The sequence below is a fragment of the Nannobrachium achirus genome, assembly GCF_963921795.1.
Source record: "Nannobrachium achirus genome assembly, chromosome: 6".
Lineage (NCBI taxonomy): Eukaryota > Metazoa > Chordata > Actinopteri > Myctophiformes > Myctophidae > Nannobrachium > Nannobrachium achirus.
In genome coordinates, this window is record NC_137815.1 from 46,224,820 (window position 1) to 46,252,245 (window position 27,426).

The 27,426-nt window shown below is 45.1% G+C and overlaps 1 protein-coding gene across 1 annotated transcript in view; it reads right to left on the reverse strand.

The window, feature by feature from the left end:
* Window positions 1-4,599: 4,599 nt before the first annotated feature.
* apcdd1l (adenomatosis polyposis coli down-regulated 1-like) overlaps window positions 4,600-27,426 on the reverse strand; it is a gene marked incomplete at both ends in the record, with an annotated part of 31,934 nt that continues 9,107 nt past the window's right edge. Inside the window, 3 exons of the mRNA XM_080728247.1 lie at window positions 4,600-5,373; window positions 5,609-6,128; window positions 7,397-7,580. Of these exons, the coding sequence (XP_080584373.1) occupies window positions 4,600-5,373; window positions 5,609-6,128; window positions 7,397-7,580 (1,478 nt within the window). The remainder of the gene's footprint in view (window positions 5,374-5,608; window positions 6,129-7,396; window positions 7,581-27,426) is intronic.

Genomic DNA, 27,426 nt, shown 5'->3' on the forward strand with positions numbered 1-27,426 from the left:
AATGCTGCCTTCAGGTATGGCATGTAAAGAGAGGGCATTTGCATTTCTTTCACCATAGTGAAAACTGCATTCATGGTCTGGAGAGGGCACTTTTTACAGACGGGTAAAAAGGCAGGGGCTCAAACCCCCTTTGATGTCCATGTGTGCACGTGCCTGCAAGCGGCCGTGTGTGTACTGTGGTTTTGTGTTGGTGTGCTCATACTGTAGGCTGCATTGTACTGTAAGCTTTTTATGAGAAGACTGGAAATAGTAAAGTAGAAACAGTGGATAGAAAAACATACCTCTGTTGCCTTGACTCTATCCCGTTTTCCTCGGCCTCAGTCCAGAAACACTTTTTCTTTTTTAACCAGGGTATTTGTCAGGCATACCCTCCACATTGTTAGTGGTTTGGAAACTCACTTTCTCTGAAAGGAAATTCTTGTTTTGTTTTCTTTCTCTTTTCTTTAAAGGAGCATTCTTTTCCTTAAAGGCAACCGCTGATGTTTTTTTTTTTTTTTTTACGCTTGGTTCCACCGATGTAATCCATCATTTGTTTCATTTAAAATGGGTAAGACGCAAACATAAGGAACAATGCTTTATTCTGGCTAGCAAGACGAATATATTGAGCTACGTTGAAATAGACACAAATCCGTGACGTGTTATGTTGTCAGATTAGTATTACACTACACAGACTTTCAGGTTCAGGGTCACCTCCCTGGTCTTCAGAGTCAGGTAACCTATGAAGACTACAGGAAAAGAGGGTCAGGGTCTCTCACAAGTGTCTTCTGTTTTTACTTTTTAACAAAATTGGTATAAGTTTAGGGCCTTCCTTCCTCAGCCAATATGTGAGGCAAAAGAAAAAGGTTTTGGTTTTACTATCTGAAAAGGGCACAAGACACTATGACTTCAGGACAAATACTCAGAGCAATGCTACTAGTCTCAACACTTTACAATCTGGCTATTTGCTGACATGACTGCCCCCAGAGAGTCATTACATTTTGGCATCAGTTTTGGTAAGTTCTTGGCTTGCTGTGAAAGCAGTGAGCTTCACTTAACTCCAAGTTTCAAACTGTTCTGCTCACCATCACGTGTATATATTTTCTCATAATGTGTCTGACTCTGAACTACTGAAATAGGTGAGGAATGATCACCTTAGCTGTAGAATGTCAACTGCCTGCCCTGGCACTCTGGGTTTGTCCCAATGTTCCTCATACTGATTCAAAGCATTCGATCAGTAGCCCAGCGTGAACACACATAAACATGTCCTGGAATCAGTCACGCTTGGTTTTTCCATTGTTTCACAAAACTGGAGCGGGATTTTATAATTTGGTGTTGAACGGATGCCTTTAACAAGCCAGTAGGCTTTAATTGCAAACAGGTTGTCCCTGCGCTTCCCCTCTGCCTGGTTGTGCATGTGGCGTGCAATAGAAACCGCAAACAGACTCTGAAAGACTACCCCCAGTCATCACCCACCCCGGCCGTCTCCGATGCACAACCTGGGTGGATCCGCATGTTATTATTGGGGCTCAGGACGGAGCCAGGATTTCAACTGCTTCAGAGTACGTTTAATGACAGATCTGCGTCATTAGCGCACAGATAAAATGCCATTCATCCCCATACCCCTCCTCCAACCCCGAGGTCATGTTCGCCTCATTCATCCAAGCCTGAAGTACACTTGCTCAGACCCTAAAGGATGACCTAATGGTGCTGGCGGCTGCCATCGCCATACTCGCAGGAGTTAATAGGAACAGCATGCTGGCTCTGGAAAGGACTTGTGCCTCTCTCTTTCTTTCTACATGCCCCCCACCCCATTCCGTGTCCCAGCAACTTCTATAATAGAGAGCCAAAACCCATCATCTCTTACATTTTTTCATTTTCTCGGAAACCACACTTTTTCCCTTATTTCCTCATTTAGACATAACCCTACAAATGAGACCTGGGAATGAAGAATGGTGTAATGTCAATGAAAGGTTTCTCATTTGTCAGTGTTCTATGATCAGCAGTTAAGCTGCTGCTTATTTCCACAAATAACAGGTTGTGTTTATTAAGATCATAACAGTTAGTGTTTTCAATATACCATTGCCTGTTTAAACTGTAATGCCAGAAAGGCCTTTTGTAAGAGAAATTGTCACAGAATACAAATAACGGACATCTCCTTTTGGAACGATACACCTCAGTGGTTCCAGTCATAACAGTGATGTTAAAGCTGGATTTTCTCTCAGTGTACATTTGAGAATGAACAGCTGAACAGCTATGTGCAGCATTCTTCTGCTGGCCCTGCCTGTCTCCTTACCACAGGTCCTTGCTGCTCATGTATTGTCTGTGCAGCCATAAAGCAAAGTGAACTTTGTTGGCCGGTGGTGATGGATTCTAATGAGATACTATGAAATTCAATCAGATATCCCTTTGTGTATGTATTCAAATCTCTCGAAGTGGTGTTGGAATGTCTCTTGTAATGTGTGAGCTATATGACAGTTATTTATCAAACGACTAATCCACTATCTGGGCTTTGAATCAAACCACGGAATGAATGCCAGGGACCCTGATGTAGAATCTAGCGCTGGGTTCCTCTCAATGATTTCCAATAAAAAAACTGGCTCCTTTTTTTGTTCTTGTACGAAGCAGAACACAGCATCCACAATGTTTAAAGGTGCTGTACGTGGTTAAATATATAGGCTATCATTATTATTGAAAACATAGTTTCTGTTTACTAAATAGCTGGAGAGAGGATAGACCACTGTTGCCGAACAAACACTCTACAGTCTATAGCAATGATTACCATGGGAATATTAGAGAGCCAGACCAGCACTTGCTCAGAGCTGAAAAACCATAAATGTCTGTATCGGTGTGTGTCCACGGGTCTGTGTGGAGGACGCACCACTCTCTTTGAGTCTCTTAGGGGTGTAGTAGGCAACTCTGCATCAGCTACCAACACAACCCATCGGCTTCACAGATTGGCCAAGCTTCGTGCCACGTTTTTGCAGTTTTTAGAACTCCACTCTTAGGGCAATGCACAACATGTCTAATCTGTCTGTCTCTCGCCCATACATTCCCATTCATATCATCAACACGGTGTCAGCGGGTACTGATGACATCAGTGCCTGTAGGCCTGTGTCTTTCTCCATATTTATTCGATCAGTAGTATAGTAGTGGGTATTGCAGTGGTGGGTACTCGTGGGGTTTCATGACTATAATTTAGGAATGTTACAGTATTGCTTTTGTACTTGTTTTGATTAGAGCTACAGTATGCATGTGCTTATTTATAATTGGATACATTTTTTATCTAGATGGATAATTGTATAGAAAGGCCTAATAGGAGCCTTGGACAGGGGTTACAAATTAGCCTCGGCTAGAAACTCCACATACAATGCAACAGTTTCATGTTTTTATAACTTGATACATTGTCTTTTGTATTGTCCCTGTCAAATCAGCATATACATAATTAAATAAACAGGTGGGGCATGTATTCCCAACTTACATCATTCCTGCCTTGCGTCTTCCCCAGGTAGACTTATTAAATGCAACATGGATGGTAGGTACAGTATGGAAGCATTTTTAATAGAAAAGGACTGTGATACTTAAATGTAAGATTACAAACTTCAATCAAGAAAAATAAAATCTTCCCTCTCCATATCAAAATCACGTAAATGGTTAAAATAAATATTTATTTGAATTCTCTCAGATTTCAATTTTAGATCAACTGTTGATTGGCAGTAATAAGGTGTAATGCATGACAAGAAATATGTTCTGTACATAATTAGAGGAGGATAGAGGAATAAATCATATATTGCTACCCTCCAAGCATAACATTGTACTTTATGTTACAGCAGCATTGGACAAATGGAGATGTTAGTCATTATGGTTTTGATTACACATTTCACTTTGTGGTTTCCATCTTTTCCATATGGTGAGAGAACAATATTCAGTGCAAAGCACTTTAATGCTTAATTTATGCTCCATCATGGCGGAAAATAGCAGATTTTCAAACTCACAGCCCATTGCAACTGTGATGCGTTGTGAGATTGTAAATTGGCTATTTTCGGTGCAGCACCATCGTGCAACAAAGTATAAATTGGTCTTAGCTTCTACCTCAGCTTTTGCTGCCCGAGAGAGAGCAAACATGTGAAGTCCTCTGGAATGTCCATCGCTTGCATTTTGATGTGGAAATAATTGGTCTACACTTAATGCTGTGATTTTTCTTTAGTGGGAGAAACAAAAGTAAGCCTACAGCTTTCATTTAGGATAATAAAAAGGAAATGATCTCTGTAAAGCAATAAGAGCTATTTCAATAACCAAAAAAACATGGCTTTAAAAATGGTGAAGGCACATGTGGATTAATGATAATTTATATACATATCACTTTTTAAGTAGAAATAGAATATGCGGTACTCCACTGAAATAAGAGTCTGTACCTACAGGCATCATAGAAACATCCAGATGCGAAACCATTCGGTGCTTCAGCGAGACAAAATTACATCAGAAAGCATTTAGCTCTCCTTTAACTTTTGTGAACTGCCTTGACAATAAGTCATAAGGTCCATTTTACGTAGAAAGAGAGTGTGTAAGAAAGCTGCCAGAAGATGGTGTCCATTGAGGATTGTATTGATTCTCAACATGTCTCTAGTACACACAGAGCCAGCTGTACAGCAAAGATCCCATTACCAATAGCAGCAGGTGTGCCGACCTTTCTGCCCCGCTGCCTGCCGACTGGAGCTGCTTGCTGTTAGAACCTGATCTGTAACGATGTGAAGGCATCATCTGCCCCCCGCTGCAAAGCACCATGGGAGCCTGAAAGGAAGTGGGCCTCTTTTGCGGCCGGTCAGGGCTTGAGCCATCGGTTGGCCTCTCTGCAGTAAACAGCACTGGGTTCTTCCTATGGTCCAGCTCCATCCTGAAGAGCTCATACTCCTTGTGCGGCAGTTTGATCCCCAGGGTGGTGCACCCATCTGTGGGGGTCAAGTCCTGCTCCACTCCAACCTCCCAGCCACCCGCCTGACCACAGTTGCCCGGCCTCGTTCCGTTCAGCACCTTTGCGGTCGCCTCCTCCAAGGCTGTGACATTGACCTGCGTCACCTTGAAGACAAACTCCGTGGCCCCTGGTACTTTAATGGAGGGGTTGCCCTGGGCATAGTGGCCTGAGGCTCTTAGTGTGAACGTGGGTTGTGAGCATTGAGGGTCAGAGTAATGGCGGTACACGCCCACCCAGGCGTGCGTGTCGGGGTCGAAAGTGAAGTCTCGGGTGAGGAAGAGGACGGCGGGCCGGGCCTCACAGCGCTGACTGACCCAGTGGCCCTGCAGAGTCAGAGGGGCTGCAGGGGTACGAGGCAGCAGCGGGGCTCTGTGTTCAGAGGAGCGGTATACCAGGGCACACACAGCACAGGGATGGATGTGATGCTGGGGAGGGATGTCACGAGAAATAATGATGTTATTATATGTTACAAACACTTTGTCAAGTCTAAAGATCACAAAGATGCTGAAAAACTGGAGCATTTGCTAGTTGTCATGGCCCCTGTGTCACAATGCTGAAGAAGGTACAAGACAAGTCAATAACATAGCTGTTCTAAAAGACATATTGAGAGACTGGAAGCTTTGCAAGTAAATTGTGCATCTATTCACAAAAGGGTCTCACCATAGCATTCTGCAGTGGCTGCTGGTACCCCGTGGGTCTGTAGTGGGTTCTCTGTGTCCAGTCAGTGTGTATGTCCCCCAGGAACAGTTCTTGGATCTTCCTTCCATGGTTGTGGTGCTGGTTCTCCACTCGTATCAGACCCATTTCCATCATGGAGAAACCCATGGCCACCAGACAGGCTCTGCCTGCCCGCACATTGTACAGCTCATACAGCTTCCCCGGCACCATCTGCACCAGGGCCAGACTCGCACAGACAGGAGGTAGCCGGGAGGCAAGCTTCTGCATGGCCACAGGGCTGTGGACCACGATGCCCACCTTGCTGAGGTGGTGTTCTGCCTCTGTGCCACCGCGGCTGATCCAGGACGCCTGCCGCAAGCGCAGTTTCCCCCTGATCATGAGCGAGTAGGCGGCGTCCGCGCAGCCGCTGTCTGTATAATAGTGCTGCAGGGCGCGGAACTGCCGGCTCGGGAGGAAGGTGTAGGAGCGGGTGAGGAACTCCGGGCCAGGCCGAACCTCACACCTGAACACAGAGGGAGAAAAGGCATGTGGTTAAAACGAGTTGAGAAAAGGTAACTACATTACACATTCACTAGTCAGACACAGCAGGAAGCTGCGTGGGAGCAGAAGACGCCCCCATTCACACCAATGGCACTGCAGAGGAGACAGCGAGCAGCTTCAGGTTCCTCTTAGTCGGGGACCCACAGGCCCAAAAGCTCAAGGAATAGGGTTGAACAAGGTGATGTCATGAAAAACATTCCTGGGGGCTAAAAGGGCCTCACAAAACTGTGAAAAGTGATGGCCATTTTTAGCCCAAGGAATGTTTTTCGTGCAAAACAAATGCTTGCAATGGATTCAGAATCATGAAAAACCTCTAGTTTGACCCCTCACATTCTACTTAAAGCAGATTATTTTCTTTTTTTATATATTTTTCTTGTATAGTCCTGTATAGTGAAGTCAATGGGACAGTGAATAATATACAAATGGCCATAACTTATTTTCGCAATGTTTCGGGCAGAGCAGGCCTCTCATTATGTGGACCTTAATGACCAAACTAATAGATAAAACAGAAATAACATCACAGGTCATCTCACATTTTGGGTGACTGGGTCCCCCGCTATCTGGTTTCACATCAGCGAGGATCTGACCTGGTCTCAATGGCTCTAGTATCTCTGCAGGCTGAAGAGGATTGTCATGGACTCCAGTATATTGTGCTACTTCTACGGTTGCATTGAGAGTATTATGGCTGCCTCCACTGCTATGCCTGGCATGGAAGCTGTACCAGACATTCAGTCTCTCTGCACACAAATGTGTAGGAAGAAGCCGTATAGGATCATCAGGGACCTCAGCATCCAGGGCAACAGACTGTTGTAACTGCTATAGTCCATACAGTCCTAGGGACAGCTTCCACCCATAAGCCATAACTTTATATTTTAGCTTTATCTTTTACTTTGACATTGATGAGAAAACCTCAAAGTCCAAGCACTTCATTGCCAGCAATGACTGTGACTGGCTTTATTGTGTTTGACAAACGTTAAATTTGGATTTTAGGCACCTGTGAGCAGTCAATCATTGTCTACCGTTCTACCATGGTCCCATTCACTTCCTCGTACTAGCACAGACTGAAACATACAACCCACCAATATATCATTGTCACATTTAGAAGTACATGCTAGCTGTACTATACAACATGCAATCTAGGAATGATTTTGAGAGTGGATTAGACCACTCTTGTTTGCGTGTTACAGAGTACAGCAGGTTGAAGAAGCTCTCATGTGGCAGTAAATTCACCTTGTTGACACCCAGGTACCGTCCAGCCTGGGTGGGATATCTGCTGTGATCCTCACCCCGTCCTGTAGGTGGCGGTACTGACAGTACGGCTCCCACTGCGAGCTGCTACTGCGGTTGGACGAAGAGCTGTGAGAGGCTGCTGGGACCTCCCATAGTTTAGTCCCTGTTCCAGCCACAAGCACCACTGTGGGAGAAAGACAGAACAAACTGTCAGTATGGCAAATGTTCTCAGTCATCATTATCTACTGTTCCAATCTGATAAACATGAAGGCTCCGCTGCAATTCATTTAGATTCCATGCCTGATTTTGACTGTGCTGTGGTGTTTATGAGAAACAGAAATACAAAATGATATGCTTCAGAGATTATTATCAACCCCGTCTGTCAGAAAATGAAGGGAACCAATAATAGCCGAGGGAGGAAACACTCACCCATCTTCTAAACACAATTCTGGTCGACTGCAAGCAGTTTGGAATGTTGTGATTTCAGTAAATTGTCCATGTAATGAGCGGTGAGTGGATGCTATAGAAACCATGTATGCATAGCTCTGAAGCAGGATTCAAGCCATGGACAACAGAGCAGCACATTGGGCTTGTCACTCCTATCTGCCTGCAGCTGCGAGTCAAAGTGACAGCTTTGGGGGCAGTGTGAGTGCATGTGGGTGTGTGTGTGTGCGGGTGTGGGTAGCTCGGGTTTAGGGGTAAGATAATCGGTGTGGTCAATGAACGTCAGTCGGCATTCCTTGTACTGTATGTGGGTTTGCGTGTGCGTGTGCGTGTGTGTGTGTGTGTGTGTGTGTGTGTGTGTGTGTGTGTGTGTGTGTGTGTCAGTGCGAGTGTATGCATGTGCGTGCACACACAGTGCGTGCGGGCTGAAATTCTGCCCTTGTCTGTGGTGGAGGTGTATAAGATTGAATATTTGATATTTATAGTTATTATTGAGCAGTGCTCCTGGAAGGAGCTAAGCTCCAACACCTGGCTTTATCCGTGCTCCAAAAAATGTCTTGGCCCAAAAATGTTTGGGCTCTGAAGCGTAGCCTACATCTTGGCACAAATTGCTCAAAGTTTGTGGTGCGCCCAGGGTCACATCGGCCAAGCTTAATGAACTCATAAATAGCACCGCTCACTTCACACTAGGTATGATTTGTATACAGACTATTGTTCTTGTCCATCTTTTTTCTGTAAACTTTTATTTCACCTTTCTGTTAACTTTTCTGTAACCCCAAAAGTCCATTGACTTTCATCGTTCCTTATTACTATGTCAGTTAGTCTGTGTTGTTGTGGATTGAGAATTACAAACCTGCAGCTGTTTAGGTGGGCAATAACAGCACCTCCAGTGACTGGCTGGGGTTAAGTGGAGAGAACCAAACACACACCCCGAGCGACTGAGAATGGATCGTGAGCTTTTTTATCGAGCGCCTCTGCTGGAACACTCCATCGTCGCAGCTCCAGTTAAACTGAGCATGAGCGATACCCTGGCAGAAGGCTGTGACACGCCCCGAACCTCCCTCTTTTTACCTTCCTTGGCGGATACCTCGCGACTCGCGTCAGTGCAACCACACTTGCAATTTCCCAGAATTGCTTGGAACTCTAGTTTTGTATGTTCTGTTTGTATATTTGTCTCTGACACCGTCATGATTGATTGTGCATCGGTGCATGTGTTGGTACTTTTGTTGTCAGGGAGAAACAAACACAAGGTCACTGACAGCAGTGGGCTGACCAAGCCAAAAACATCTGTTGATAATATGATTAAAACAACCCCCCCTTCCCACACACACACACACACACACACACACACACACTTGTGATGAGGAATGGTCTCGTTTACTGTAAGAGTTTCCAAACGCTGACAGTTAACCTAATCCAAACGAAAACATTATTCATTCTGCAACGCTTATTGATCTGACACATTATGCACATCTGCAGTCCCTCTGGCTGTCATTAGCTACAACCACACGTCCTGGTGTATCCACTTGTTCCTAGCAGGGAGACGTGTCCCTCTGACAGGACAAGGCCACGATCAATGATCCGGTTTCAGCACAGACAATCTGATTGGACCCTCATGGTCGTGAGCCACTGAGGTCTAGGCAGCGTGTGTAAGATTGGGTGACTGTGTGTGTGTGTGTGTGTGTGTGTGTGTGTGTGTGTGTGTGTGTGTGTGTGTGTGTGTGTGTGTGTGTGTGTGTGTGGGCGCATGTCAGAGTTTATGTGTGAAACGGTGTGTGTGCATTATGTATGTGCATCTGTGTCAAGTCAACATACAGTTTTTGTCAGTTTTCATCCGTAGAGATTATGCAAGCATGAGCGTGCAGCCGTGCATGCATCGTTGTGCGAGTGTGATGATGAGAGTTATTGCTTCAGCCTCTGTCTCCGTTACCAAACGTCACAACAGCAACAGGGATGAGTCCTTGCAGACTTCTGTATGTTCTCTGACCTTCTCTGTCTCTGTCTCTCTCTCTGTATCTCTGTCTATATGTCTATGTCTCTGTCTCTCTCTCTCTCTCTCTCTCTCTCTCTCTCTCTCTCTCTCTCTCTCTCTCTCCGTCTCTCTCTCTTTCTCTCTCTGCCATTAAGTCTCCCTACCTCGTCTTCCCGTCTCTCACTCCCCAATTTGTTATGTCTTTCTCATTTGTGGGACAATGTGTTCTTTTCCTTCTCTCTCACCTTTCTACTGTCACTAGCAGACTCTTTAATGTGTGACCCCTCCTGGCTCCGGTCAGCTGCACAATAGAATTGTGGATCCCACCATTGTTGTGGGCAGAAGCACTGTTATTGGCTCACCAGACCAGAGGGTTAAGTGTAGTTAAAAGCAGTCGTGTTTAGGTACAGTATAATAACCTGGGTCTCCCTCATTGGAAAGCAAAGATCTACCACTCACCCAAAGGGGAATTCCCCCCCTTGGTCAAGGGAGATATTACACTACTGACCATGCAAAAGGCCTAACATGGGTGTGATGTGGTCATGGTAAGGACGTGGGTTGGACTTCCATGTCTGCCCATATCTATAATAATGCATCTCTTATACAGACATTTATTGGTATGCCTTAACTCTCTTACCATCTCCTTTCTCCCTCTCCCTCTCTACTGTACCCCCTCACACTCTCCCCTCTTCCTTTCTCCACACTCTCTCCTTTTCTCCTCTCTCCCTTCCCCTTTCACTCTTCCCCTCTCTCCTTTCCCCTTTCACTCTTCCCCTCTCTCCCTTTCCCCTTTCACACTTGTTGGAGCTGCAGGAACTCATCACGGGCAGACAGCTTTATGAATGTACTCTCGGAGAGGCCTTTCCCTTATTTGTCTTAGATACGCTCGTTTCACCCCTCACCTCACGCTGCTCGCACGGGAGAACGTCACCGACCAGGCCCTGCGTTGAACTGGGAGTTGGTTGTTGGAAGTGTCAGCTGCTAAGACCCAGGCTCCGCCAAGTACAGTTTCGGTCAGAGATCAATTTGTTTGCTCACAGAGAGCCGGGTTCGAGCATGGTTTGCGGTGTCACTTCGGGGATGAGGGGATTCTGAGCGGAAAGCGGAACCGGAGGTTTACTCGGAGGTGTCTGTCCAGTCAGTGAGTTGTCTTTCAAAGGCTCTGAGAGGAGGCCTAATTGGACAGTGTTTTCCTGTCGGTGTCGGAACTAAGGGGGATGTTTTCTGTTCTCTTGGCTGTTTCTGTAGCTAACCACTATCACTGTCACTCACACAGCTCTGCCCTGTTTTGAACATGCCGCTACACACGCATGCACGGACGCACACACACACACACACACACACACACACACACACACACACACACACACACACACACACACACACACACACACACACACACGTACTGTATGTATATGTGCACTGCACAACCACAACTACAGAACACACATATACAAATACATGGCCACAAACAAACAACTGAGCAGTACATTATACAGTCACCATAAATCAGGCTTAGGTTCAGATTTAGGACACGTCTTATCCTTCAAGTATTTTCATGACATAAACATGTGCGTGTACAGTATGTTTAATACTTCTTTCCTCTGCCTGTCAGAGGCCTCAAAACATGTTTGCATTTTTGCGGTGCCTGAAGCCCAAATACTAATCAGAATGAATTAATTTCCACTGCTCTTGCCCAGCGACTCATCTGATAGGTCTGTTTTGTGTTATTGTTCTCCTGCTGCAACTGCGTGCAGTGCATTTCCAAAGCAGTTGCTCACCAGCGACGTGCAGAGAATGTTAGAGAGGCAGGGGCTGACATTTCTAAAGGGCCTTTTGGTGGAAATATCAAATATAGCTGACCTCCAAGCTCACAACGTGTTGCACTGCGACGCGTTGTGAGCTTGGAGGTCGGCTATTTTCGGTGCGTGATACCACACTGAACTAAGCACAATCAAGTCAATACTGCAGATGCTGCATTCAAGTTCAGGAGAGTTTGGATAAGGCGATTCTCTTGAATGCTGTCTTCAGGTATGGCATGGAAACGGGGCATTTGCATTTCTTTCACCAAAGTAAAAACTGCATTCATGGTCTGGAGAGGGCAATTTTTACAGACGGGTAAAAGGGCAGGGGCTCAAGCCCCCTTTGATGTCTGTGTGCACGTGTCTGTTACTGACACATGACATCCTCTCACAAAAACACAAAAACTAACTCAGGTCGCAGGTGACCCAGTGGCTCACCTGGTAAGAGTGTATGCATGCATAAAGTGAATGGCAAATCGAGTGTCAAGTCGAGTGGCAAAGTGATTTTAACGTCGTTTAAGGTCATTTAATTCAATCATAAAGGACTTTTCTGTTTGGAAGTATGGGCTGTCAAGGCCAGAAAGTAGTGTTTAACTTCTGGGTATGACAATGATGTCACGCGCATACCCTCTATACCCCGTAAATAAGGCCATAGTTCTTCCTGCAGCTGGCCTGGGTTTAAATCCAACCCAGAGCTCTTTGCTGCATTTTCATCCTTTCTCTCGCCTTTCCTGTCTGTCTCTCTCACCGTCACTATCAAGAATAAAGCATAAATGCACAAAAAAGAAAGGGAAAACTAGCTCTAGTGTGTGATGAGGAGTCATTTCAACGTTTGGAGTTTTTAGTTTTGCCAAAGCATTTTCTGTAGGGTGTTTCCTTGAAGTCACTTGTCATCCGGGCGCTCTCTCTCTCTCTCTTTCTCTCCCCGTCTCTTGGATCTCATTCCAGTCGGGCATATGGTTGCATTTACGAAAAGAGCACTCGTAAAAACAGAGCTTAGTAAAACAAAAACTGCTCATCGCGGGGTTTTAAGTATTGCTCTATAAAAGAGGCTACTCCAGCCACAAATGATACAACGTACTGTAAATGTATAAATGATACTATTCCAAAAGGGAGACGGGCCCCATATTACTGACGAGCTGTGGGGACTACTTGAGTTGCCACATTTCATGCACTGACAGTGAAATGCTGAAAAAACTTAATTGGAGTACCAGAATCCTAAACAGTTCCTTGTTGCTCCCCAACTAATTCTCAATAGAAATTCTATTGTAGGCAGCTTACATGGTAACCGGAACGCTCGCCCCAAAACACACTCGCCCCCATTGTTTTACTTTTCACGAACCACTCATCCCCAGTGTATTCTTGTATTAGTTTACTGAGGTTAAGGGTAGGAATACGTTTTTAGGGTAAGGCATAGTTTTATAGAGGTTACTTTTAGGAATAAGGTTAGGTTTAGTCATAGTTTTATTGATGTTACATTTAGGAATAAGGTTAGGTTTAGTCATAGTTTTATTGATGTTACGTTTAGAAATAAGGTTAGGTTTAGGCATAGTTTTATAGAGGTTACGTTTAGGAATACCTGGTGGTGACCGCTCCGAGGTCTTCGGATTTGACGCCAAGGGGAACACTACCCGCACAGTTTACAGTCAGAGAAGTGGTGGGAAAGCAACCACTTAAGAGCCTGTTGCCATCGTCTCCCCCTGTCATTGCATTGCTCTCCCACAGGGGGTCAGCGCAGCAGCCTGTGACCTGTGTGTGGTCTGTCCAGGCGGCCCTATCAGCGCTCCAAGCGCCTCCAGTGCCACTGTGGCTTCAATAAGCCTGCATGTCTGACTGATGGCCAGCCAAAGTAATCTATCTGTATTGGGGGCTGTTTGCACACATACATATACACATACAAATGTACGCATGTGCACACTCACACACATGAACATACTGTAGTAATACACATAACATATAAATTAAGAACATGCTTGTGTGCACGTGCCAGGCACACACACACACACACACACACACACACACACACACACACACACACACACACACACACACACACACACACACACACACACACAGGGGCGTCACAAGGGGTAGGAAAGTGGGACTGAGTTGCTAGGGCCCAAGGTGGAGGGGCCCTAGTAACTTTAGCTATTGAAAAATAGCAGATATACAAGCTCACAGCGCGGCACCGAGTGCCGCGCTGCGAGCTTGTAGATCTGCTAAAAATGTGTGCAAATCTTGAATATATGTAGTTTTTAAGCGAACATTTGTAACTCAAGTGTTGCTTCTGGGGGGTCCCTGGAACTAGATATTTTGAGATGTGGGTGCGTGGCCAAATACATATTATTTTGGGGGTCGTTCACGTGAAAAAGTTTGAGCACCACTGACATGGAAACATAGGTTTCTTGCACACATTTTCACAATTTTTCAAAAATAGCAGATCTACAAGCTCGCAGCGCGGCACTCGGTGCCGCGCTGTGAGCTTGTAGATCTGCTATTTTTCAATAGTTAACATTCATGGGGGGCCCGCAGTGAATCCTTGTACCCAGGGCCCAGAACTTGGTGTGACGCCCCTGCACACACACACACACACTCACACAGGGGACATTGATTTATCGAAGGCGTGCCATTTATGAAGGACCTCCACCACGCTGTGTGCTGTTTGTTTGTTTGCGCTGGTGATTAGGGTTTTGGCAGCTCTCACATCTCCTCTCATGTCCTGTCCACAGCGCCAGAGTCAAACTACATTTTTATGTGCTTCTCTATTTGGAGCAGTCCTGTGCAAACAGGAGGCGAGCTCAGGCCACTTTGAATTCACCGGCCACATCTTGTGGCGGGGGAATCGAGCGATCAACCAAACGCTTCAACCGGGCCCTGGCGTAGCTGGTCGGAGAGAGAGAGACCCCTCTGTCAGCCACTCACTTTGCTCCACCAACACTGTATAACTCTTTACCTCTGGAGGGAGTACAAATGGAACCCGTCCATTTGGTTCCATTTGTTCCCACTCAGAGTTACACATGGATAAATGAACGCAGAGGGTTTCATTGTGCATGCTTGTCAAAGAGAGCTTGGGGGTCTCAACTCACAGCTAGGGATGGGACGATACGCCATATTATCGTTTATCGTGATATAAAACACTCACGATAATCGTATCGTGGAGATTTAATTTATCGTGATATCATCCTCCGTCATGCACTGGGATCAATTCACCTTTTATTTGCCAAGCTGCATATCTGCTACCATTTAAACCCTCTATAATTGGTAAAAGGTACTTGATATCTCTATCAAATGTACTTGATATCTATCAAATGTCTTCGCCAAAAAATAGCGTATATAAAAAAAAAAAAATAGCGTCACAACGTGACGCGTTGTGAGCTTGTAGATCTGCTATTCTTTGGCAAATGTTTCACCCAGGAGAATGGATTTTGATTATCGCGATAATATCATAAATCGCGATTTCTTTTGTCACAATTATCGTGATATGAAAGTTTCACATTTCCCTACTCACAGCACTAACAGCATGTAGGATGCAACATTATTGGTTCATATTGTTTTTTCAAACAACCAATCATACACTAGGAGGCTGTGGTCAGTGTCCTGCAAGACACCATTTGTTATTATATATATTTCTTTTTTACTATTTCCCAATTTGCTCCCTGTGTTGTTGTTTTTTAGTTTTTACTACTTCCCGCCCCAGGTTTATATACGGTTTAAGACCCTGGCATGGTGGTCTGCTTCTGGGCACCGTTCGCAACAGCAACCCGCTGTCTTTCTCCACTTTCCAAAATCCCTCCGACTGCTTCAGCGTGGTACTGTAGGACAAAACCGTCCCCGACTGTGAATTATCTTTATACATGCACGACACGTGTGCACACACACACACACACACACACACACACACACACACACACACACACACACACACACACACACACACACACACCCCAACATGTCCTGGTCATGGACCTGCCTGTGCCCTCTTCACCCCGCCAGCCCCCCGCTTGATTAGCCCAGCACTCCCCTGATGAATAAAGCCATGATGTTTACGCCTCATTTCTTCTGGATGGATTTCAGATTCCTCCCTGCCCTTTTCTCTTTCTCTCTTTTTTTCTTTGTTACATTTGGTTTGGTTTTTCGGCGCATGTCTGCCGGCGGTTGATGAAGTGTATTTGGTGGGAAGGAGAGAGAAAAAGGCTTCTTCTTGTGCTGTAAAATGACCATAAACTCTCACACGGTATGATTGATCCAGCGCGTGTGTGTGTGTGTGTGTGTGTGTGTGTGTGTGTGTGTGTGTGTGTGTGTGTGTGTGTGTGTGTGTGTGTGTGTGTGTGTGTTTGTGCGTGCGTGCGTGCGTGCGTGCGTGCGTGCGTGCGTGGGTCCATGGTCATACACATATGTGTATCATTCTGCAAGCATGTTTACTGTATACATTCTACTCTGTTGGGCATAAAAGTAACAATAAACTTCATTTAAAGACTACTAGTACTAGTCACAAAGTACTCTTTATGTAACACTGAAGACATATTCTTATCAAATGAAAACAAGGAAACATGTGTATCAAATGGTTCAGTGTGGAATAAAATAGTAAAAGCTCCTTTGATAAGTATTAAGAAGAGATGAACAAAGGAGACACTAGGCCCCTGCAGAGCACACATGCACTGCTTCACTGCATGCATGCACTGTCGCCTGTCTGCAACAGTGCCTCACTGTTGCGAGGCGTTGGCATGTAGATCAGCTATTTTCACAATTTCTGCCTCTAATATTTGACAATTTGGCCAATTTGCCTTTTTTGGAGGTTAGAAAGTCCTTAAATTGTCACTTTAGAAATGTGCAGATACCCTTGATCTATACACTTAAACTTTATGTTGGTTTGTTTGCTGTTGAGAGAGAAAACAATGTTGCACATTAAGTTAATCATCTGGGGACCACCCAAAATAATGTGGGGGTACCGACCTACAGGTTTAGAACCACTGCACTACGGCAACAGATGTAACATGGGGGACTTCTACCTTTGCTACCATTGCACATGACTATGTGCATGTGTCTCCGAATGTGTAAACGTGCATGCGTATGCGTTCTTGTGCTTGTGTGTATGCATGCTTGTGTGTGAGTGCGTGTGTGTGTGTGTGTGTGTGTGTGTGTGTGTGTGTGCGTGTGTGTGTGTGTGTGTGTGTGTGTGTGTGTGTGTGTGTGTGTGTGTGTGTGTGTGTGTGTGTGTGTGTGTGTGTGAGTTGAGTAGAAATATTAAGCGGTACAGTACCCTTTCTATCCATTCCACATGTTCAGTTGGCTGCAATGCTGCGCTCACAGCTGTTTTTTTTAGACAAGCGCAAAGTCGAGTTGTCTTCCAGATCTGTGCGTCGCTGATATAAGATGGCTGGATTACTTCTCATAATGGGAGGGATCACACCGCCCACGTATTGATGGATAAAAATGATTTCAGGTAATCCCCGCAGGGGGAATATAGCTCCATTAAATCATGTCCTTTTTTCACAGCATTAGCTCTAATCCCTCATGAAATATGACTATCTATATATTATATGTTGCTCCCCTGCTTATGGATTGTCCTTTTGTTTTCTTTTGCTCTGTGAACATCTGCACATATGTATGGATACTAACCACAATAAGGAAGAGAGAGATAAAGAAAATGCTTTTAAGAAAAGGCTTATCATCCTCGTTAATACTTATTCTTATTATTAGATGTCAGTCTTGATCAGTACTTTATTCCCGAGAATGGAGCTGAGAGCAATCGCATTGCAGTAAACGCCAAAGAGTTTACAATTGTTACACCTGTATTTGCTACAAAACTTGGGTGGGTCAATTAGTAAACTACAAGTAATTATTAACATTTATCTCAAACTGCAGGGTGCACCGGTGGTTTGGAGTTTAACTGCATTAAGCCTTGTCCTCCAACAACCATTTCTTTTCAGTAACAAAACAACTGTATTGTCCTGTGGTGTATATACCCCACCCATGGCCGGGCCAAAGAAATGCAAATACCACTTGGCTTAGGTCTGCCTGCTATAGAAACCTACACCTCCTTTGTCCTTTTGCTTGAACCAAAAGACGTCATCCTTGGAGACAGCAAAGTCAAACCCAGGTCAGGTGAGTATAGGAATATTTCAAAGAACACGAACCATGTTATATTATTATTACAACCCCAAGCCCTCCATCCTGCGTTGGGCCCCCAACCCCGTCCCCTAACCCCTGACTTCTCATAGTAGTCATATAGAAGTGTCCCCGTGTCCCAGGGGCGATGCATGCCTGTTGTGTTTTCATCACAGTTTAAGCTGGCTAATCCAGCGGCCTCGTTTATTTGGACAAGGGATCTGGAGGGGTTTGTCCAGCGAGCCTCGCTGCCAGTTCCTCCTGTGGTTAGCAAACTCTGGCTCCCGTTCGTTCAACAACAACAACCGTGTCGTTTCTCCTGCTGCGTCTCACACTCTCTGCATTAATAAAATAACCAACGGGATCAGGGCCGTCACCTCCCATAACAACCCCCCGGACCCCGCCCGCCCGCCGCATCGCCAACGCACAAAAAACACTGGCAGCCGGGCAACACTTACCGATACAGTGCCCTTATTCCCGTATATTAGCCTATGGAAAAGTACTGTAAGTACACAATTATGCTCTGTAATGACGCAGTAAAAAATAATCTCCCTCACACATAATGTACAAGGATAAAATACAGTACAAGTAGCCTACAATAATATACATGCAATTTTAGGAAGGAACTTAACGGTGTCTAATGATTGACACAGTAATAAGTCACCAGCTACAGTAATGTGATGTACAGCAACTACCGTAATAGTCCAGCACTTTATTAGGGTCTTGGCTCATTCACACTAATGATGTTCACTTGTTCCATGTAGTTGTCAATAGCTGCTGCCTCACCGGCAGTAACATGAACCACATTATAACTACGCTGAGCTCTATGAATCACAGAGGGTCAGTTGATGGACAATTTAGCCTTTCTTTTCCTATTCCCCTATAGTGTAATTATTTCAGGCTGCTAGACAGTAGGAGTGGGGAGAAGATGCCTGATTCTAACAGCACCTGACATGCATTGCAGGCTCTCTTCTCGCCGGACAGCTGCAGAATGCAGTCAGAATGGAGATAGCAGACTGAAGGAAAGTTGATGGTCCGCTGATGTTTTAGAGCTGAGATTACAGCCGCTTCACCTTAATCCAAAATCTTGGCTCGGGGAGGTTTTTGGAAGAGCCAGTTGGGTGCCTTATGTTCTCAGAGGGTTTCAAGTCTGAGCAGGAACATTTTAGTGGGGCCAAATGGGAATAATGCATCCAAGGTTTTAATTTATATGAATAGGATCAATCTGTTTTTTTTTTTTTTTTTTTTTTCTGTTTGTAACATATGGTCAAATGAGGATTTTTCCTTTCTAAAAGATCCACCGCAGGCACATTCTCATGTTTAATGCAACCTCGTCCACACGAAAGACTGCTCAGTTTTATCTTCCTTAAAAACTCCCAACAATGGAGAGAGTATTCTGCCAAGACTGGAATGTCTACAGTCTAGAAATCAAAGCGAGAGCTTCCAAAGTCTTACGTAAACAGGAAAACAAAAACGTTTTGACCCTGTTTCTATAGTTACAGAAAAATTAAACGCAAAGCATTGCCCCCCAAAATCTAGCTCCATATTTTGACATATCCACTATAGTGTACTGTAAGCACCAACTGAGTAAGCAAGCCGCCTAGAGTCTAGACCAGTGATTCTCAATCTTTTTCATTTCAAGTACCCTCACTTTGATATGCCTTAGGCTCCAGTCCGCCATTAGATGCGGTTTTTGAAAATCCAATCTACACAGTAAAAAATCCAATCTACTCTGTAAAATTCTGTACAAATGCAACCAAATGGCCCAGACACTGTTACAGACCCATAAGGGTCCATTGGGACCCCTGGTGGTCCCTGGACCAGATGCTGAGAAACCGTGGTCTTGAAGAGGGTCTGGTTGTGTATACGTGTGTCTCTGTCTGTCTGTCTGTCTGTCTGTCTGTCTTTCCGTCTCGATCCGTGGCTAATCTTGCAAACCACTGGGCTGATCTGTATTTATTTATTTATTGTAATTACTAGAGGTTCGCGGCCCTTCGGGCCGCTCACATCTAGAGATCACGCCTGCTTCGCAGGCGCTCACAGCTACGTTGCAGCAGTGATCCACCCACATCCATCCATCCATCCACATCCATCCATCCACATCCATCCATCCACATCCATCCATCCATCCATCCATCCATCCATCCACACATCCATCCATCCACACATCCATCCATCCATCCATCCATACACACATCCATCCATCCATCCATCCACATCCATCCATCCATCCATCCATCCACATCCATCCATCCACATCCATCCATTCATCCATGCATCATGCATCCATCCATCCACATACATGCATCCATCCACATCCATCCATCCATCCATCCATGCATCCCCATCCATCCACATCCACCCATCCACATCCATCCATCCATCCACATCCATCCATCCATCCATCCACATCCATCCATGCATCCAACCATCCACATCCATCCATCCATCCATCCATCCACATCCATCCATCCATCTGTCCATCCATCCATCCACATCCATCCATCCACATCCATCCACCCATCCACATCCATCCATCCATCCACATCCATCCATCCACATCCATCCATCCATCCACATCCATCCATCCATCCACATCCATCCATTCACATCCATCCATCCATCCATCCATCCATCCATGCATCCATCCATCCATCCATCCATGCATCCATCCATCCACATCCATGCATCCATCCATCGATCGATCGATCCATCAATCCATCCATCCACATCCATCCATCCATCCATCCATCCATCCATCCATCCACATCCATCCATCCATCCATCCATCCACTTACTGTACTGTACTTTACTGTACTCTACTGTACCTTACTGTACTGTACTTTACTGTACTCTACTGTACTCTACTGTACCTTACTGTACTGTACTTTAATGTACTCTACTGTACCTTACTGTACTGTACTTTAATGTACTCTACTGTACCTTACTATACTGTACTTTAATGTACTCTACTGTACCTTACTATACCTTACTGTACTGTACTTAAATGTACTCTACTGTACCTTACTTTACCTTACTGTACTGTACTTTAATGTACTCTACTCTACTGTACTCTACTTTACCTTACTGTACTGTACTTTAATGTACTCTACTGAACTCTACTTTACCTTACTGTACTGTACTTTAATGTACTCTACTGTACTCTACTTTACCTTACTGTACTTTGCTGTACTCTACTGTACTCTACTTTACCTTACTGTACTTTGCTGTACTCTACTGTACCTGACTGTACCGTATTGTACTGTACTTTGCTGTACTCTACTGTACCTGACTGTACCGTATTGTACTGTACTCTACTTTACCTTACTGTACTTTGCTTTACTTCACTGTACCTGACTGTACCGTTTTGTACTGTACTTTGCTGTACTCTACTGTACCTTGCTGTACCGTATTGTACTGTACTTTGCTGTACTCTACTGTACCCTGCTGTACCGTATTGTACTGTACTATGCTGTACCTTGCTGTACTGTATCTTACTGTACTGTAATCTACTGTATCTTACTGTACCTCTCTCTCTCTCTCTCTCTCTCTCTCTCTCTCTCTCTCTCTCTCTCTCTCTCTCCTCTCTCTCTCTCTCTAACCCCCCCCTTCCCTCTTGAAACCCGATACTTTTGTGATGATAATGACAAATTCACTCTACAGAGGATTGCGCAATAGGTATTGCGAAATAAGCATACAAACACAAACTGTACGGTAAATATGCATTTTGAAAAGATGACACTAAGTGGATTACGTTCAGCATAGCATGCAGTATATATTTCTGTAATAATGGTGACTTCCAACACGACCGAATGTCGGGAACCGCCGAACAAAATCAGTCTTTGGCCGTCTTGAGTTGGTGTGGCTGAGATTATTCACATTTTGTGAATTCATTATCTAAGATGTCCCCATCCTTCCCCCCAAGACATCATCAATATGACATCATCATCATAGATCTACAGGCGAGCCTTGCTGCTGTTACTAGCCTGTTATTACACTGTATTGTTTTATATATCCATGCAAAGTGACATCATGTTATTCATCGTCATAGTAAAGTTCATCCGTATCCATGGTTTATAATCCCCCCCCCCCCCCCCCCCTCCCTCCCCCTCTTTGATATTGACAGAGATCCATGAAGTTAATCTCAGACAAGGCTTCCATCCAGAGCACAGGTCCTGGGGCCTCTAGCTGAGGAGTAGGGATGGAACGATAATCGTTATCAGCGTTTATCGTGATAAAAAACACTCACGATAATCGTATTGTGGAGATTTCATTCATCGTGAAATCGTCCTCCGTCATGCACTGGGATCAATTCACCTTTTATTTGCCGAGCTGCATATCCGGTACCACTTAAACCCTCTATAATTGGTAAAACCTGTAAATAACGTGTAACCTGCAGTATGAGCAACAAAGCAGTGCCAGGAATTGATGGTGCAGATGTCTTAGGACAACCACTGGAACTGGTTTATCTTGATTGGTGCTAGAGTGTTTGTTTACCGCAGAGAATTATGTTGATTCCATTTGTTCCCTTTTTTTCACTCTCTACCAAATCTCTTTGCCAAAAAATTGTCGATCTACAAGCTCACAACGCGTCACAGCACTTGTAGATCTGCTATTTTTAGGCAAATGTTCCGCCCTAGGATAATGGATGTTGGGGATATTTTGATTATCGCGACAATATCGTAAATCGCTTTTTCTCTGGTCACAATAATCGTGACATGAAAATTCATATTGTCCCATTCCTGCAGAGGAGCGGCTGGGCTCCCATGGCGTGTGTCTGGAGGCCAGCGCCGCCTCCACCCGTCTCCTCTACTTGACTTGAGCGGTGGAAAAGAAAAACAGCCAGCGCAGATACCATTATACTGTTCTCTGACATCCACAGCAAACTCTGGAATGATCATTTCACCCCTGAAGGGTCAAAATGGACCTGTAAGCAAGGTCCGTTTTGACGCTCTCAGAGTTAACCACTTAAACACCATTTTCTTATTTGACCGGAGTCCCGGTCTATGATAGACCCCCTCACTTTTTCCCTCTACACCGGTGGTTCTCAAAGTTACCGTAAAAGTTGGTTCTGACCGGCGGGAACCACAAAATCCTTGGTTCCTCTGGTTCAATCATGGTTCAATCTGGTGGAAACGCAAGCCGGTTCGCAAGAACGCAAGAATGAACCAAGGTTCCAAGAAAGTTGAACCGGCACTGGTTCTGGAACCGAACTTTGCCGGTGGAAAAGGCCCCAAAGTGGGTTCTGGGAACCCTTCCTTGAGGGGGTTCCAAATGGATCTTTTATTGGCCATTTAGACCCGGGAAGTATCTGTGTCACTTTAGATTTTAACCACTTTAACCATTATTATTTTATAATTTGGCTATTCATAAATAGCAGATATACAAGCTCATAGCACGGCAGATCTGCAATTTTTGAAAAATCATGAAACTGTGTCTTTGAATATATATCTTTTTAAAGCAAACGTTTGTAACCGCGGCCAAATACATATCATTCTGGGGTCCTTGATTTAAAAAAGATTTGAGAACCACTAATACATCAACATACATTTTTCAGAAAACTGTTAGGATTTAGAATACATTATTGTAGAGTGGGGTCCGGGAAGGAGGGGTTGTTCAGCAGAGGGGTGTTCAGGGGATGGTGATTATGACCGGGCAGATGCCTCCTGCTGTCACCCTACGTGACCGTCCACCATCACCCTAACCGGCCCTGACGGCCAAAACGCTCTGCCTCCACCCAACACACACACACACACACACACACACACACACACACACACACACACACACGCGCGCATCCACGCACACACACAACCAAGGCTGTGCATTAGCAGGACAGCATCAGCTACGAACAGCAGCCGAACCATAGGGTCAGTAATGGCCGTCTGCTGTTATTCCAACCATTAACATAATGGCAACATTAGTTCCAGGGCCATGCTTCCCTGCTCCTAGGGAACCATTGTTTTTTAAAGGCACCACGGCGGCCAGAGACCTTTTTCTCTTTTTCTTTAAGGCTCCTTTGCTCGTCGCCTCAATCCTACTGAGACTTTGAAGATTCACAGAGAGAGAAAGAGAGAGTGAAGGAGAGAGCGAGAGAGAGAGAGAGGGAAAACAGAGACACTATTCATAAGACTGATGTTAGCACAGGTTATGTTTTTGTTTTTAAACGGGCACATCCGATTCCAAACATGCAATTTTTAGCAAATTGTCTGAATTGAGACAAATGACTTAATGGCTTCCTCGTAATTCAGAGTTTTTCTTTTATAATCTCTTCCTTCTTTTTCCTCATATCCTGCCATGTGTTCCCTAAGCTCAATCACCAGCGATTCAGCTGATTTCTCACATGAGAGAGTGTTTATATCATTGTTTTAGGGCTTATAACACTCCAGATTAGATCAGTATAGGCTGGATTCGATTAGATTAGATTAGATAAATGAATGCTGCAGCCATGCTATTTGAGATTTGACAACATTAAATCATTTCTTTCTATTCATATTGCACGTTTCATTGCTTGATTCAAAGCAAAAAAAAAGTGTTATGTTGTATGACACCTACTGACACTGGAATCTTAAACATTTTCAAACTAATCCACAATTATTGTAGTCTTAACTGCCCCAGTCAAACATCACTGTCTCTGATTAAAGTCATAATTGCTAATCAGAATAGTGACATGGTCCGGGTCCAGGGACAATTCGGAAACCCTTAACGGGGTTCCGAATTGACCTTTACAGGTCTGTAACTCTGAGAGTTGTGGCGGTCCTTGAAATGAAAAGGTTTGAGAGCCACTCACGTAGATTAAGTGAGTGGCAAAAAACAGCTGCTCTGGCAAACAGTGGCGGCAAACTCACCTTGACAGATCCATAGAACCCAGGCTCCCTTCAGCAGGTGAGCAGAACGTCCACTTAACATGTTTCCCCTCGTCTGTCTTTACACACTTGCACTCCTCTCTCGGCTCAGAAAACACACGCTGGTCCTTGGCAAATCCAAGCAGTTTAGACAGGCTTCCTCAGTAAGAGTTGGTCATTTAGGTGGGATATCACCCTCACATGAGCAGAGAGAGAGAGGTACAGCTGTCCAGTTAGTATTCGTGAGATGAAATCCTTGTGTCCAGTGCAGCCAGTAGCGCAGGAGTTTTTTCCTTCCTGTCTAGTCCAGCTTCTTGGCTTCCATGGTCTGATAAGAAACTCCCTCAGTCAGATTCACCAGCTCCATGCAACTTCTCTGGTGCCTTCCAATAGTTGGAGTGGATAAAAGAGGTTCCTCTCCCTCCCTCCCTCCCTCCCTCCCTCTCTCTGTCTCTCTCTGTCTCTCTGTGTGTGTCTCTCTCTCTCTCTCTCTCTCTCTCTCTCTCTCTCTCTCTCTCTCTCTCTCTCTCTCTCTCTCTCTCTCTCCTCTCACACACACATACTGTACATGCGCCAAGCACTGTCTCACGATATATCGCTGTGAATTGTTCCACTCTACATGTGCTGTGAAAGCGTGTGTGTGTGTGTGCGTGTGTGTGCATGTGCAGCCAAAGTACTTTTTGGTGTGTGCACTCCTGTCTGCCTTTAAGCTGAGAGGGGGGAGTTTGTGTGTGTGTGTGTGTGTGTGTGTGTGTGTGTGTGTGTGTGTGTGTGTGTGTGTGTGTGTGTGTGTGTGTGTGTGTGTGTGTGTGTGTGTGTGTGTGTGTGTGTGTGTGTGTGTGAGTGAGAGAGAGAGAGAGCGAGAGAGAGAGGGGGGGAGCAGTTGAGCGTGGAGGAGGGGACTTTTTAAGCGTCAAACTTCCTAAACTGAAGGCTCTGGGGAGCTTTTAGAGCAAGGTGCAAAAGGCCAGTGGCAAATGAAGAGTCTAGCCTACTTTGTCTCTTGTTGAATATCAGTTATTTACGGCGAGTGGCACCGTCATGCCATGAAGTAAACTGCAGCTTCAGTGCGCTAAGCCACATCTAAATTATACACACAAAGTGTACCTCTGGGTACATGGATTGAGGCGAAATTCAATTTAGCTCTTTCTTAGTTACCTCATGGAGCAACATTAAATGTTTCACCTCGATTCTGTGGCACAAACCCATATCACACCTCATTGGAAAGTCACACAAACGCACGCACCAACGCACGCGCACACGCACACACACACACACACACACACACAGTCCACACACACACACACACACACGCACACACATGCACTGACAGATAGACTATTACACACCTACACAACTGAGTATTAGGCGCGCACACACACAGAGGCGCTTCAGTCACAGTGATTCATAGACTCTGCATACACATGTGGTCTCACTGGGCTGTTGACAGTGCTGACCGCTGCGGAGGCAAAGAGGGGTTTCAACATGTCTGCCAAGGGAGAGTTGGCAGCACATCTACAACGGGTGGGCTGACCAGAGCTCTGGCACAGGCTCAGGGGCTCATACACCCCTAACAACCTTTACATACAGGCAATAGCTAAAGGCAATTGGGGCAGGGTAATTTTACTGCTGGTGCCGGATTTTACACGGCCAATCCGCAATGCATCATCTTGCTTACTTTAACTAAGCCCTTGCCAATTGTCAATTCGCCTTAATCGGATCCCCCTTTTAACCGTTCCTCAGCAGCGCCAAAAGCGCTGGCTCTCTCTCTCCCTCTCTCTCTCTCTCTCTCTCTCTCTCTCTACGTGGACTCACGTTGTTCAAGGCCATGATACGTGTGGGAAAAGATGCTGCAGACGAGCAATTACACTGAAAATGACCAACAGCAGCATTTCTTTCCTCATTATTAAAATCCTGTCCACACTCATCACCATCACGCTCCCTGCCTGTATCCTCGCTGACTAAACATGTTGGCCTGTGCATTGTCATCGCCAGGGGCGTCACAAGGGGGGGAAAAGTGGGTCTGAGTTAATAGGGCCCAAGGTGGAGGGGCCTTCATTATTTTATACTTTAGCTATTGAAAAATAGCAGATATACAAGCTCACAGCGCGGCACCGAGTGCCGCGCTGCGAGCTTGTAGATCTGCTATTTTTTTTTAAAGTCGTGAAAAAGTCTGCATATCTTTGAATATATGTATTTTTTAAGCGAACATTTGTAACTCAAATGTTGCTTCTGGGGGGTCCCTGGAACTAAATATTTTGAGATGGGAAACATAGGTTTTTCCAAAAAAATAAGCCTTAGTTGGATTTGAAATATTCAAAGATTTGGCCAAATCTCAAGATTTTTCTAAAATAGCAGATCTGCAAGCTCACAGGTGTGAGCTTGTATATTTGCTATTTTTCAATAGTTAAAGCACAAAATAACGCGTAATAATAATGTTTTCCCAGTCTAAATGGGTTAAAACCCCTCCCTCTATGAAGAACATTCAGGGGGGGCCCGCAGTGAATCCTTTGTACCCAGGGCCCAGAATTTGGTGCGACACCCCTGGTCATCGCCACACGCTGTCCAGTTGAGGGATGTTTTGGCCCTCATTGTTGAAGCGGTGGAGGGGGGTCTGATTGTAGATCAGTGCCTTCAGGATAAATACCACTTCAGCGTGACAGAATGCACAGTGTGTGGTGAGTGTACTGACTGGAGGTAGAGGACCTGCTGATCTCTGCTCCCAGATCTGACAGCTGGCTCCCTGACGGCGCTGCCTGAGGCGTCAGCAGCTTTGATCCACTCAGTGTCCTCTCCGGAATGGAATGTCTCCCTGTCTGTCTGTCTGTCTGTCTGTCTGTCTGTCTGTCTGTCTCTTTC